This window comes from Ostrinia nubilalis, chromosome 16 (genome assembly GCF_963855985.1).
Source record: "Ostrinia nubilalis chromosome 16, ilOstNubi1.1, whole genome shotgun sequence".
Taxonomy (NCBI): domain Eukaryota; kingdom Metazoa; phylum Arthropoda; class Insecta; order Lepidoptera; family Crambidae; genus Ostrinia; species Ostrinia nubilalis.
This window is the reverse complement of record NC_087103.1, coordinates 13,413,639-13,425,947: the sequence shown is the minus strand read 5'-3', so window position 1 is coordinate 13,425,947 and position 12,309 is coordinate 13,413,639. Positions and strand designations below refer to the sequence as shown.

Genomic DNA, 12,309 nt, shown 5'->3' with positions numbered 1-12,309 from the left:
TTTTTAGCCAAATATTTATGTGAAAACTAGCTTTCCGCCCGCGGCTTCGCCCGCGTGGAATTTGTGTCTGTCACAGAAAAACTTTATCGCGCGCGTCCCTGTTTCAAAAACCGGGATAAAAACTATCCTATGTTCTTTCCCGGGACTCAAACTATCTCTATGCCAAATTTCATCAAAATCGGTTGCGAGGTTTAAGCGGGAAAGCGTAACAGACAGACAGACAGACAGACAGACAGACAGACAGACAGAGTTACTTTCGCATTTATAATATTAGTTGGGATGATGGTGGATCACAAACCACAATCATTAATTTTAAGAAATCTGCGAGCGTGAGGTCTACTAATAAAGTGGCAACTTTACTGAAACTCAAGAGAAACCGTCAATATTTGAATACCGTAAAAGAATAAAAAACATAAAAATAACGTTTTTTCGATAAAACACTGGCTGGCTATTAGTGCAAAACGCATGACGTCACCATAACAAAAAGAAAAAAACGCTAACATTCCTTGTTTTTTCCAGGTGGCCGCGTTCCCGAACACATACACATTTTTGAAATACGAACACGAGAAGCAGAGACGCGCCCCCAGCTCGCACACATCCACACTCGTCAAAGATAGGAGGGTGAGAACCTGCGTGTGTAGTGTCTAATGTTGCCCCACACACCTCTGTAGGCCCATGCTCTCCTGGTAGCTTCTAGCTGGGATACACGTGGTCTTCTTTCCGTGACTCATTATCGTTGCTTAGCAACGGACGAATGGGGAAAACAGCCTTGAATTCGGTCATTCCGTTTTTTGTATGAGATGATTATAGTGTTTGCGTTTGTGTGATGTAGTAAACATACGATACAGGAAATTATTATTAGACTAACATTTTTCCCGTGCATCCACTCACGGTTAGCATGTACAGTCGCGGAATGAAAAGGTTCGTCACCTTAGTGTCGGTTTTCGCTTGCACTGTAAGAGTCAAACCTGCCAACATAACAGTGCAAGAAACAGTGCTGCTAACATTTAAATAAATATGACGAATAAGGTTTTGCTTGTTTATTTTTCTATCCCATCAGTGCAATGCAATGATGACATTGACCAATTGACAATAGTTTTTTTTATTTAAAAGAAATAATAATGGCAGGTTGAACCAACAAGAAGGTTTTAGTATATCAATCATAATAATCTTCTTGACAAGATAAATCGTCAAACAACTTTGATCTGAATAATTTTGAACTTTACTGATGAACAGTTAAAGATTATTTTCTCTAACTCGAGATTATTCTGTAACATAGTTTCAAAAGGTAATATGTGCTCGCGATTCGTTGAAGGAATCAATTTGAAAACTGACGAACCTTTTCATTCCTTGACTGTACCTCGTAAACAGTATAAAAAATAATAAAATAACAGTAAAGAAAGAAAGAATTATAAGACAGGCTTACTGAGGACTGACTCTCAAACAAATTCTAAAACATATAACAATTATTTTCGGGCTCTACTTTACATAAAAAATCTTAGAAATTAAATAGGAATATGTATTTACTTCTTCTATTCAATGTGTAAAATCGTAGGTCTAATTTTATTATACCTGTATGCATTTAAACTATAATTTATATTTATTTTCCTCTTCCTAATCGTGCCGCGGTTACACAAAAAACTCTATTATAATAAATTGTTGACCAACGGTTCAAGTAATTTATTCTGTGGTTTAACATCTGTCCATTTTACACTATGGCGAAACAAGTATCGTAGGTCGTTTTGACTCGTTCAATTTTATGTAGCCCTGGTATAATTTCGCGTACATTTGTGGACAACTTTGGCCCGCTTGGGGCGTGCCGCGCGCCGGCTGCCGGCCATCGAAGCTCCTATAATGTTATGTTCTCCTGGTAGTTTGGTCGAGAATGGTTTCAATTTTCGTGGAACAACGACACATCTTGCACTCGTCGAACAACTCGCTCTCGTCCCTACCAAATAGGTAAAGTGTTATGAAAAGTTTTTAGACCATGAATGGAATTTTATTATTTTATCGGACGTAGGTACTCGTATTAATAATAATTAAATAATTTCGTTGTTATTTTATTACCATTTATTATTTTTTACACAATTTTGCATCACAGATCAGATGGGCCGAACAACTTTTCCTCAAGTCTCGCGTGAAGCGGTACCCAACGCCAGACCCGGATGAACCAGTCCACCGGGTCAAGAGGTTGGAACTGGAGAACGGTACCGCTGTCAGAACTAGAAGATCAGAGGGTAGCAGGAGGCCACTCTTTAATGATGAGCTATGGGGCCAGGAATGGTATCTGGTAAGTGAGCAAGGCTTACCTGCATTAGGCTGCGTTTCCACCAGAGATGTGCGAGGATGCGTAGCTATCAATGGTTTTGTTTGTGAAGAACTAATAATAAAATCGATTCATTTATCACGCCTCAGTTAGCTCAATCACAGCTTCGCTACTGTATATCCTCGCTCACCTCATCTTCATGGCACATCTTTGGTGGAAACTCAGCCTGAATCTTATTTTTTAGGAACTGAAGAATAGCTTTACAAGAATTTCACCAAAACTATGCCCATCCTTCCTTTTCCAACATATTAAATCGAGACATGAGTTAACATGACGTCATGTAGTCGTGTTCTTGATGCAAATACTGTTCAACCAACGCACTCACGTCAGCTATTTATGTTCTTCTCAACCCAAAGGTTAACTGACAGACAATTCCTTATAGCATTAAGAGTTCACCTTAAATACTATTCAAACTAAATAAATAAATAATCTCCATCTACCCACAGCAAGACACCCGCACCGACCGCTCCCTGCCCCGACTGGACTTGAACGTGCTACCGGTCTACGCCCTCGGCATCAACGGTGCCGGCGTCCGCGTCTCCGTGCTAGACGACGGCATCGAGCACAACCACACCGACCTCCGCGCTAACTACGTGAGTTTATGATACCCTGGTGGAGGTGGAAGGGACGCTAGTATGTTTTGATATAAAAAATTACTAAAAAAAGCTGTTGGCTTACTACTCTTACCTACCTACTTGCCAAGAAGTGGGTGAGAAAATGAGTGGTGACGATTACAAGAACATTACATAAAATTAAGAAGATAAACAAAAGGCTATTTGCATCTGCAGCAGAACCCCAGAAAAGGCACGCAAAAAAAGGTCATGGTGATTAATGAGATGCATGTAGCGTAGCTTTGTTGCTAAATAATACTCGATTAGCTATTTTTTGCTACTACAACCAACTTATTATTATTCTGTGCTACAACTGTTACTCGTAATGGGAACAGCCCTACTTAAATTTTTTCCTCCTTTGAGTCAAAAAAACGCGTTCTACTTCTTGCATAGCCAAATAATAAATTGTCATGCATTTTATGTAGCCCTAGTAAATGTTGCGTACATAGATCGACAACTTTAGCCCACCTTTTGGGGGCGTGACTTGCTCTCCCATTGAAGCTTCAACTGTAAACTCTTTAAACTTTATGTTCTCCTGGTTGTTTCGTAGAGAACCTTTTAAATTTTCGTGGAACAACGACACATCTTTCTCGATGCGTTCTCGAATTATCGAAGCTTCAACGACAAACTCTTTAACTCGATGTTCTCCTGGTTGTTTGGTAGAGAACGTTTGAAATTTTCGTGGAACAATGACGGATCTTTCTCGATGCAGTCTCGCCAGTCTCGCTCGTATTATTATCAAAGCTTCGCCGATAAACTCTTTGAATTCATGTTCTCCTGGTTGTTTCGTATAGAACGGTTTAAATTTCCGTGCAACAACGGCGCATCTTGCTCGACTGACTCGGTTTAGTAGTGTGGAAGGAGAAAAACATAAATATTATGATACACCAAAATTATAGGAATGAAGTTAATAATTTTATACATAATTTGTTTTAATGCTAAATCATGAAAACTAGTTTATAATTACATATACCTATTCATTTTTAGTACTAGATTTGACCCAAATAAATTTAATAAATAAAACCCAAGATAAAACCGTAAAGAAATGGTTTATTGTTAACGTTTATTTGTTTTGTTGGTTTATTGTAAAAAAAAGTCAGGCATTATCGCTAATCTCCTAGTAGGATATCACATAATATTGACAAAGTTATTTTTTATATGTCTGTGAAGCTCTCGGTACTTGTAATTAATTTGTTTGTGAATATTAGTCGGTTACTTTGGCCTCTTTCGAGTTGTGTACATTTAAGCTCTTTACATTCATGCGATCCTAGTCCCTTCGTAGAATATGGTTTCAATTTTTGTGCTAAAACGACACATCTTGTTTACTACGGGCTAATTTTTCAATCGGCGAATACGTAACTTTTAACTGAAGAATAACTTTGACACATTGATAGTTCAATATGGGAAATATTATATTGCAAAATGACAAGTTTTATTCTTCAGTCAGTTAAATAAAATCTAAGTTAAAAGATATCTGACGATTGAAAAATCAGCCCTACGAGAGACATTAATTACAACTGAGAGTAAAATAGAAAAAAGTTTAGATGAACATGTAGTTAGTTTGTGCAAAATAAGTATTTATTGTAATTTTTACAGTTTCGATTAAATAATGCTTTATTTTTTCTTCATCCATACCTACTCATAATAAATTACTTTTTTTTACAATAGTAGATATTGCATGAATGAAAACGTCTAGGATCGGCAATGTGAACTAAACGATGTTTCCCATCCCAAGGGAGTAAATTCGAACATTTCGAACAACCTCTGTCGCGCTTATGTCGTGCTGGTACTTTTCGCGGAGAACGGTCGATACGTCTGACGGAGGGCGCTACTCCGAAACGAACGAGCTTCGTATTTCGGCCGAAGTTTCGGATGTTTCTTTTGTTTTGGATTGACGGAATCACGCAAAAGTCTTATAAAGTAATAATAAATGAACTTACTGTAATAATGATCGAAAAAAAAGGGTTTCAGACATAGGATTCAGGGATTTACCACAAAAACATTGAACAGTTTTCCATATATGTTCCATATTTTTGTGGTAAGGCCCAAACTTGATTTTAAACCCCCTTTAAACTTGAGTCTTACAAATTGCTTTAATACCAAAATAGATCCTTCGATCAGTTTAATTACTTTAATTGTGATGTCATTAAACCAGTTCGCGCAATTTTCCTGTTCGAACTCCGCAGCTCCGCCCGGAATGAGCCGTAAAGCTCTTCAAACTTATGACGTCCTGGTACATTCGGTGGTATTTTGTGTTAAAAGGATCCAACTGTGCGGATAACACGCAAAGCGTGTTTTGTGGAGGCAGGCGGCCGCGACCGGGAAGCGAGATTTGTTTTGTGAATAAAAACTATAATAATATTGATTTGTGTTGCGTTCCTTTTTAATATTTACATAGTTTTATGGGTTCAAAATCTTGTAAAAATGTCCGGATTAATAACATTAGTGATTTATTGTTTTTTGAACGACTTCCTCGTAGTGCTACTAGGTAATTCTGTGGTACTGCAGCTGCTGCTGGTCTAAATTCCAAAAAAAATCACACTAAAATTATGTTGACGACACTACTCATCAAGCTTATCACTGAGGTTATTTTCTATGAGGTCTGATGTGCTTGACTCACTTTTGAAATGGAAAGTTTGGCTTATGCATCTCGTCGCCTGCGGCTTTACGCTGCTCAATTCCACATTTGTACCATTTTGCCTTCTGCCTTGTCATAGGTTACCTTTGCCGCTACAAATTAGTATTTAGACTCATTAATCACATAGAACTAGCTAAGGAATCGAATAAAAAATGCCATATTATTAATTTTATAGTGTAGCCACTGGTGTAGCTGCGTATAACCACAGATAATATAATACGTATGATAATGACGTCATGCTACATAAATTGGTTCGGATGAACGAAATAGCTTCTTGAAAACTTCTTATATCCTGGTATTTTTCGCGATATTTTGTGCCAAAACGACTCAAGACTCAACTGTGCGCCAGAGAATCAAACAGACGACGACTTGACTGAATTAATCCAATCTTATGAATAATAAATAAATAATAAAAATGCTAACAAAAGTATTCAAAAAAAACATTTTATTATTCGATTCAATGCTCCATAAAATTAAATACGCTTGCTTATAATTTCTGCACAAAATAATAAAAAATAAAAGTTATATTATGATTTTATGATGTTTTTTCTAAAACCATAATAAAAATTATATTAATGTGATTTATGGTTTTAGAAAATATATTATTTTAGACCACATGAGAGAAACAACATCATTGATAACAATCAACAATACAAAAAAGTTTATGTGACCGACCTTCGTGATGCATGTGTGCGTTTGTTATTCATGTTGTGATTCGTCATTCACCGTCACGAATACAGAGTACACACGCGGGGAGTATTGAAGCTCTTTGGAACTCATGCCGTCCTGGTAGTTTTCGTGGTATTTTGTATTAAAACGTTCCAACTGCGCGGACAACACGCAAAGCGTGTGTGGTGGAGTGACAGAAGTGGTACTGTGGTAGAGGTGGTATGCAGTGCACTATCCAAGGAAGTTGGAATGCACGTACAAGCAAGAGCCAGTAGAGAGGATCGAAAGATCGTTCGTGGGTTTTTATTTCGTCATATTTTTTGCAAGCGGTTTAAAAAACACCACCTACCAATGGTAAATTCATCCGAGTAGTGATGTCGCCTCCATTAATCTCCTTCATACCCATGCGATCCTGGTATTTCTCGTGTTATTTTGTGCTAAAATGACTCGCCAGTGCTGACAACACGTTAAGCGTGTTTTTTGCAATCGGCTCTCATTGCAGACTTGTGGCACATCTTGTGGCCTCTTGGGAGGTATGCTAATTTTATTGAGCTCTTGCTCGACTGAATTCGCAATAAAAATGTTGTTGAATATTCATTTGTTCGATGGAATATTTTTTCGTAGTTATAAAGTAGTCGTAATTTTTATCACGTCATTACTACTACTCGTATTCGCTAAAGATACCTAAAACAATAAAATAAAATAACTTATCTGCGCAATTTGTCGAAATACGTCTTGTATAAGCAGTATAAGTAGTAAGTACCTACTCTGCTGTGTGCAGCATAATGAATGAGACTGGTTTTACTGGATTACTTACAGATTTACCGCTGTTGCCGCTGTTAATTTACTGCTAAGAAATCTACTTCTGTATGCTTATGTTATCCTGGTAGAGACCTGTGAAGGATAACTGAAATCTTTGTCACTGAGTTCCATTACGTTACCACGGACGTTACGCTAACATGTTACTTTTTATCGACTGGTAAATCTTAATTTTATTTTGTTTGATATTTCTTCCGCAGAATGACTGAACTTTTGACAATCTTTAGTTGACCTGATTAATAAGATGCAAGTAATCGATATTTAAATAATTTATTTCATTGTACTTGTAATGTCCGTTGAAAAGTGTTTTTGTCTTTGTCTAGTATGTAACAGGTATTTGTAACAACACGACTACAGCAACGCTTCTAAGCCTTTCTAAGCTGAATGTATTGCTGCTAGAGCAAAACTGGCTGCATTGTATAAATAACAGACAGACGCGTAGACGTGACTCCTTACGTTCATATAACCCTAGTACTTTCGCGGAGCAAGGTTGAAATTTTCGTGGTAAAACGACTCATCTGCACGTTGTTGTTGAATTTTATTATTTTGAATTTGTGTGGATAAATGGAGCTTGGGTGGGGGTGACTTGATTTTTGGCAAGCCCCAAGCAGCAAGATAACGGTAATTAATAAAAATATTTATTAATAATCAGATGTGCCATAAAAAATAAAAATTTCTAATTCTATTAACGTTAAGTTAGTTCGTGTAAACAAATCTGTTGGACGGTAAGAAATCTCATTCTAAACAGTTCTACAATTAATTGAATAATATAAAATGTAATAAAATATGAAATAAATTATTTTATTTAAAAGTATTTTTTTAGTAAAAAGTAATGTAATAGGAAATTACTGGCATATTGTACGAGTATTTTTTTAATTCCCAAGACCACTTCGTACGTGCCACACTACACAAATCACTCGCTGCTTCAAAATCGTAGTCTCACTGGCCTGTGGCCTCACTGCACTGAGGATTCCGAGATATGCCGAGCTCGAAAATTTCAACCATTCTCCACGAGAGTACTGGGAGTGCACGAGTTTTGAGGAGTGATTTAAACATCGCAATCATCTTATCATATTTTTAACTTCCACACAGCCACAGTTACCTTAATTCCATAGCAATAGGGATAACTTTGATCTGTTTGAAATAATACCAAATAGGCAAATACACATAATCATGCGAAATAGGTAATATTACTGTAATGTTAATTTCTCATTTATAGGATCCAGAAATAAGTTGGGATTGCAACGATAACGACTCTGATCCGTTGCCTAGGTATGAAAAACTGAACAGGAATTCTCATGGCACCAGGTGCGCTGGCGAGGTAATCAATATTTATTTTTATTAACTGATGGAATTTTTTAAAATCTTTTCTCGTTTTGCCTCGATAAAAGTTGTACAATTTTACAGATAGCGATGACCGCGAATAACAGGAAATGTGGGGTGGGTGTGGCCTGGGGCGCTCGAGTGGGTGGAGTCCGGATGCTCGATGGCCGAATAACCGACAGAGTGGAGGGCGAAGCGATCGGTAAGGGCTCCTTGCAACCGCTACACGCCTGGTACATTTGATCGCCATGTTGAGCTCAAAATGTCGTTGAATAGAATGACAATTTCTTCTTCAACTGGCCATTGGGTCACATCAGCTCATCGGTGACTTTTTGCACGAAATCTTTTATTTTCAAAATTACACAGGCATCAGACTTTCGTTGTGTTCAGTACGGTTCACTAGAATTTCTCAGAAAGCGTGAAAATATGGCATTTAAAGTCGCAGAGTGCTAGAATCAATGTCTTCCAAGTGCTGACATCATCATCATCTCAGCCATAGGACGTCCACTGCTAAACATGGGCCTCCACCAATGCTTTCCATGTTACCCGGTGCTGACATACGTGGTGTTTAAGATTTACCGTCTGCAATCAATGAGATGAGATACAAAAAACATCCAAGAAGTGTATTTGTTTCTTCAAATAAAATTATTCCAATACAACAATAAAGAAGACAAATCACTGTATAAATGTTCCTGACCATTGGCCATGTCCATGACCACGGTCAAACTTGCCGAAACCATAATGCGGGTCAATGCCGTTGATTCGATTTCCCCTCCCTACGCATCAAGTACAATGACCATGCTATGCTCAGCATCTTTGCGTTTATGGTGCCCTGGTACTCTCGGAGAAATGTGACGTAACAGCTAACCGAACGCGTTCGACAAAAACCGGCCTTGTTCCATTATGCATGAAGCGCCATACAACAAAACTGTTATTATCATGAGAATATAATTAGGGATTGCAATCCGGTATCATTTTCAATCCGGCCGGATTTCACCGGATTGACGCTAATCCGGCCGGATCCGTCCGGATCCGGCCGGATTGCAAAGTTACTTGGTCTAGTATTTAGTGATTTTTAGTTTTGATAATAGTACATAAAAAGAAAAATAAAAAACGTATTTATGGAAAATAAAGTCACTTTTATTTATATTTTTCGGTATTAATTGTAATTTTGGTAAGTACCATTTGTACTAATAAAATTATGAAAATTCTAAATAATAAAGTTAGTAATCAGTCTGACTCTCACTTATTGCTGTATGTAAGGTAAAATGTAAAGTATCTGAAAGTACTTAAGTAATAATACTATTAAACTCTTATTAATAAAATCTACACAGACTTAAATCAACAAAACAGTCTTTTTGTACTTATAAATTCAACTTCAGTTCTTTTTAAGAAACAATCTGACTCCTAAGAAACAATAAAACAAGAAGCATTAATTTTTTGCAAAGGAAAATGCAATGTAGTGTTGCGACACGTCTAGCGATCTGGCAAATGCGCGCGCGCTCGACTTTCCCAGTTCACGTTCGCGTATTTTTTGCTTTACCGGATCCGCCACCGGATCCGGCGCCGACTTACCGGATCCGGTAGGTCCAAAAACACACCGGATCCGCCGGATTACCGGATCCGCCGGACCGGATTGCAATCCCTAAATATAATGTCTGTCTATGTTTTTGGGCTTGTAAATGTTATTTTTCCATATCAGTTAAATTACAATAACTAAATTTTGTATACTATTCAATTTTGTATTTTTCTAACCTTGTGATGTTTTCTTATTGTTTAATCTCATCGGTTGCTAGGTTACGCATGGGACAAAGTGGACATCTACAGCGCTTCATGGGGCCCTAGTGACGACGGTCGCACGGTCGAGGGACCCGGCCGCCTAGCCAACGAGGCGTTTGAACGAGGCGTCACCAAGGTAATCGCCCCGTCTTGTTTGGATGCACATTGCTGACCACCAACTGCAGTTTCTGGTATCCTGGTAGAGATAGTTACACTGTTGAGGAGGGACACGCTCGCTAAAACCTTACTCAAATGAGAATAAGTTTGAGATTACTTGAACGTGATTAATTTCGTAACACAGATGATCCGTTTTCTAGTAATTGTAATCCTACTTGTATTAATCAGCTACTTTTTCTTCAGGGTCGTGGTGGTAAAGGCATAATTTACGTGTGGGCCAACGGTAACGGTGGCGGTAATAAAGACAACTGCAACTGTGATGGGTGAGTCCTTTTAAACATCATTACTGATTGACTGACTGACTGACATAGTGATCTATCAAAGCACTGCCCAAACCACTGGACGGATCGGGCTGAAAGGCATACAGATAGATGTTATGACGTAGGCATCCGCTAAGAAAGGATTTTACGAAGCGCGGGCGGCCGCTAGTCCATTACAAATTCTTGTCCTTCTCACCCAGAAAGTGCTGCAAGTATGAAAGAATTTTCCGCTACAATAATTTTGTTTTTGTATCTGGCAGATATTCGTCCAGCATTTACACGGTTTCCATCGGGAGCGCTTCCCAGCACGGGCTGTTCCCTTGGTACGGAGAGATCTGCCCCTCAACCCTCGCCACTGCCTACTCCTCAGGCGCTTATAAGGACCAGAAAATTGTAAGGATTGTTTTTTTTTTACTTTCCAACATAAACATAGTAGTAGATTTTAGAAAGTAATCCCAACTAATATTATAAATGCGAAAGTAACTCTGTCTGTCTGTCTGTCTGTTACGCTTTCCCGCTTAAACCTCGCAACCGATTTTGATGAAATTTGGCATAGAGATAGTTTGAGTCCCGGGAAAGAACATAGGATAGTTTTTATCCCGGTTTTTGAAACAGGGACGCGCGCGATAAAGTTTTTCTGTGACAGACAAAATTCCACGCGGGCGAAGCCGCGGGCGGAAAGCTAGTTAAAGTCTAAAAACTGAAGTTCATAATAAACAACAATCGAAAATGTTGATGAATGAATGAATAATTTTCTTGATGATATTTCACAAACTTATTTTATTCGTCCATGAGATCCAAGCAAGTACAGAATAAAATTATACTATGACGTAAGCTCGCAAGCGCGAGTAGGAGGTATCCAATGCGTCGTTCTGTGCTTCTGGTACTTCACACAAGCACAACAATTTAAAACGGAACATACACACACTAGAAAATCTTAGAAGGTGACAGCAACATATTTCTGTCTCAGAATAATTTAGAGTAGGAGGAGTCCAATGCGACGTTCTGTGCTTCTGGTACTTCACACAAGCGCAACTATTTAAACGCACACACTGGAAAGTATGTTAGAGGGTGATGGCATTATGTTTCTGTCTCAGGCTACTACAGACACGGGGGACTCGTGCACACTAGGGCACACAGGCACGTCGGCGGCCGCCCCCCTCGCCGCCGGTATCATTGCCCTCGCGCTACACGCGAAGTAAGCTCCTTCGATCTCTGCACGCCTAGTACTTTGTTCGGTACGCTCTGTTTGTCTCAGAGGTGCGATTGTGTAAAGCAATCGTATTCATTTGACATATTAAAACGTACGATTTGAACTGTCAAATGAATACGATACCTCTGGCGCTGGCATGGTGGTGGTGGCGCTTGTTTGCTTTTTGTTTTTAGATGTAACTTTTTTTCTGTTTTGCTTACTTTGGCCACCCTTTGGCCTTGAGATTTTTTTAAAAATTAAGTAGCTTCTTTAATAAAAAATAGTTGCACTGTGCGTGGGTAAGCCAGATTTTATTGCAAATTGTGTACTCGATATTGGAATAGTTTCCGAAAAAGGACAGTTACTGCATTCATGGTTATGCTAGTAAAAATTAATAGAGCACTTACGATATTTCAGTCCAAATCTAACATGGAGAGATGTTCAACATCTAATAGTGTGGACATCAGAGTATGCCCCGTTATCTGCAAACCCAGGATGGCAAGAAAATGGGTAGG

At 38.5% G+C, this 12,309-nt stretch overlaps 1 protein-coding gene across 1 annotated transcript in view; it reads left to right on the top strand.

The window, feature by feature from the left end:
* Positions 1–12,309, top strand: part of LOC135079176 (neuroendocrine convertase 1-like) — a 32,495-nt gene that overhangs the window by 17,998 nt on the left and 2,188 nt on the right. The window contains exons 2-11 of the mRNA XM_063973765.1: positions 520–621; positions 2,102–2,290; positions 2,773–2,919; positions 8,283–8,384; positions 8,471–8,588; positions 10,183–10,301; positions 10,526–10,605; positions 10,863–10,995; positions 11,700–11,800; positions 12,212–12,304. Coding sequence (XP_063829835.1) covers positions 520–621; positions 2,102–2,290; positions 2,773–2,919; positions 8,283–8,384; positions 8,471–8,588; positions 10,183–10,301; positions 10,526–10,605; positions 10,863–10,995; positions 11,700–11,800; positions 12,212–12,304 — 1,184 coding nt within the window. The remainder of the gene's footprint in view (positions 1–519; positions 622–2,101; positions 2,291–2,772; positions 2,920–8,282; positions 8,385–8,470; positions 8,589–10,182; positions 10,302–10,525; positions 10,606–10,862; positions 10,996–11,699; positions 11,801–12,211; positions 12,305–12,309) is intronic.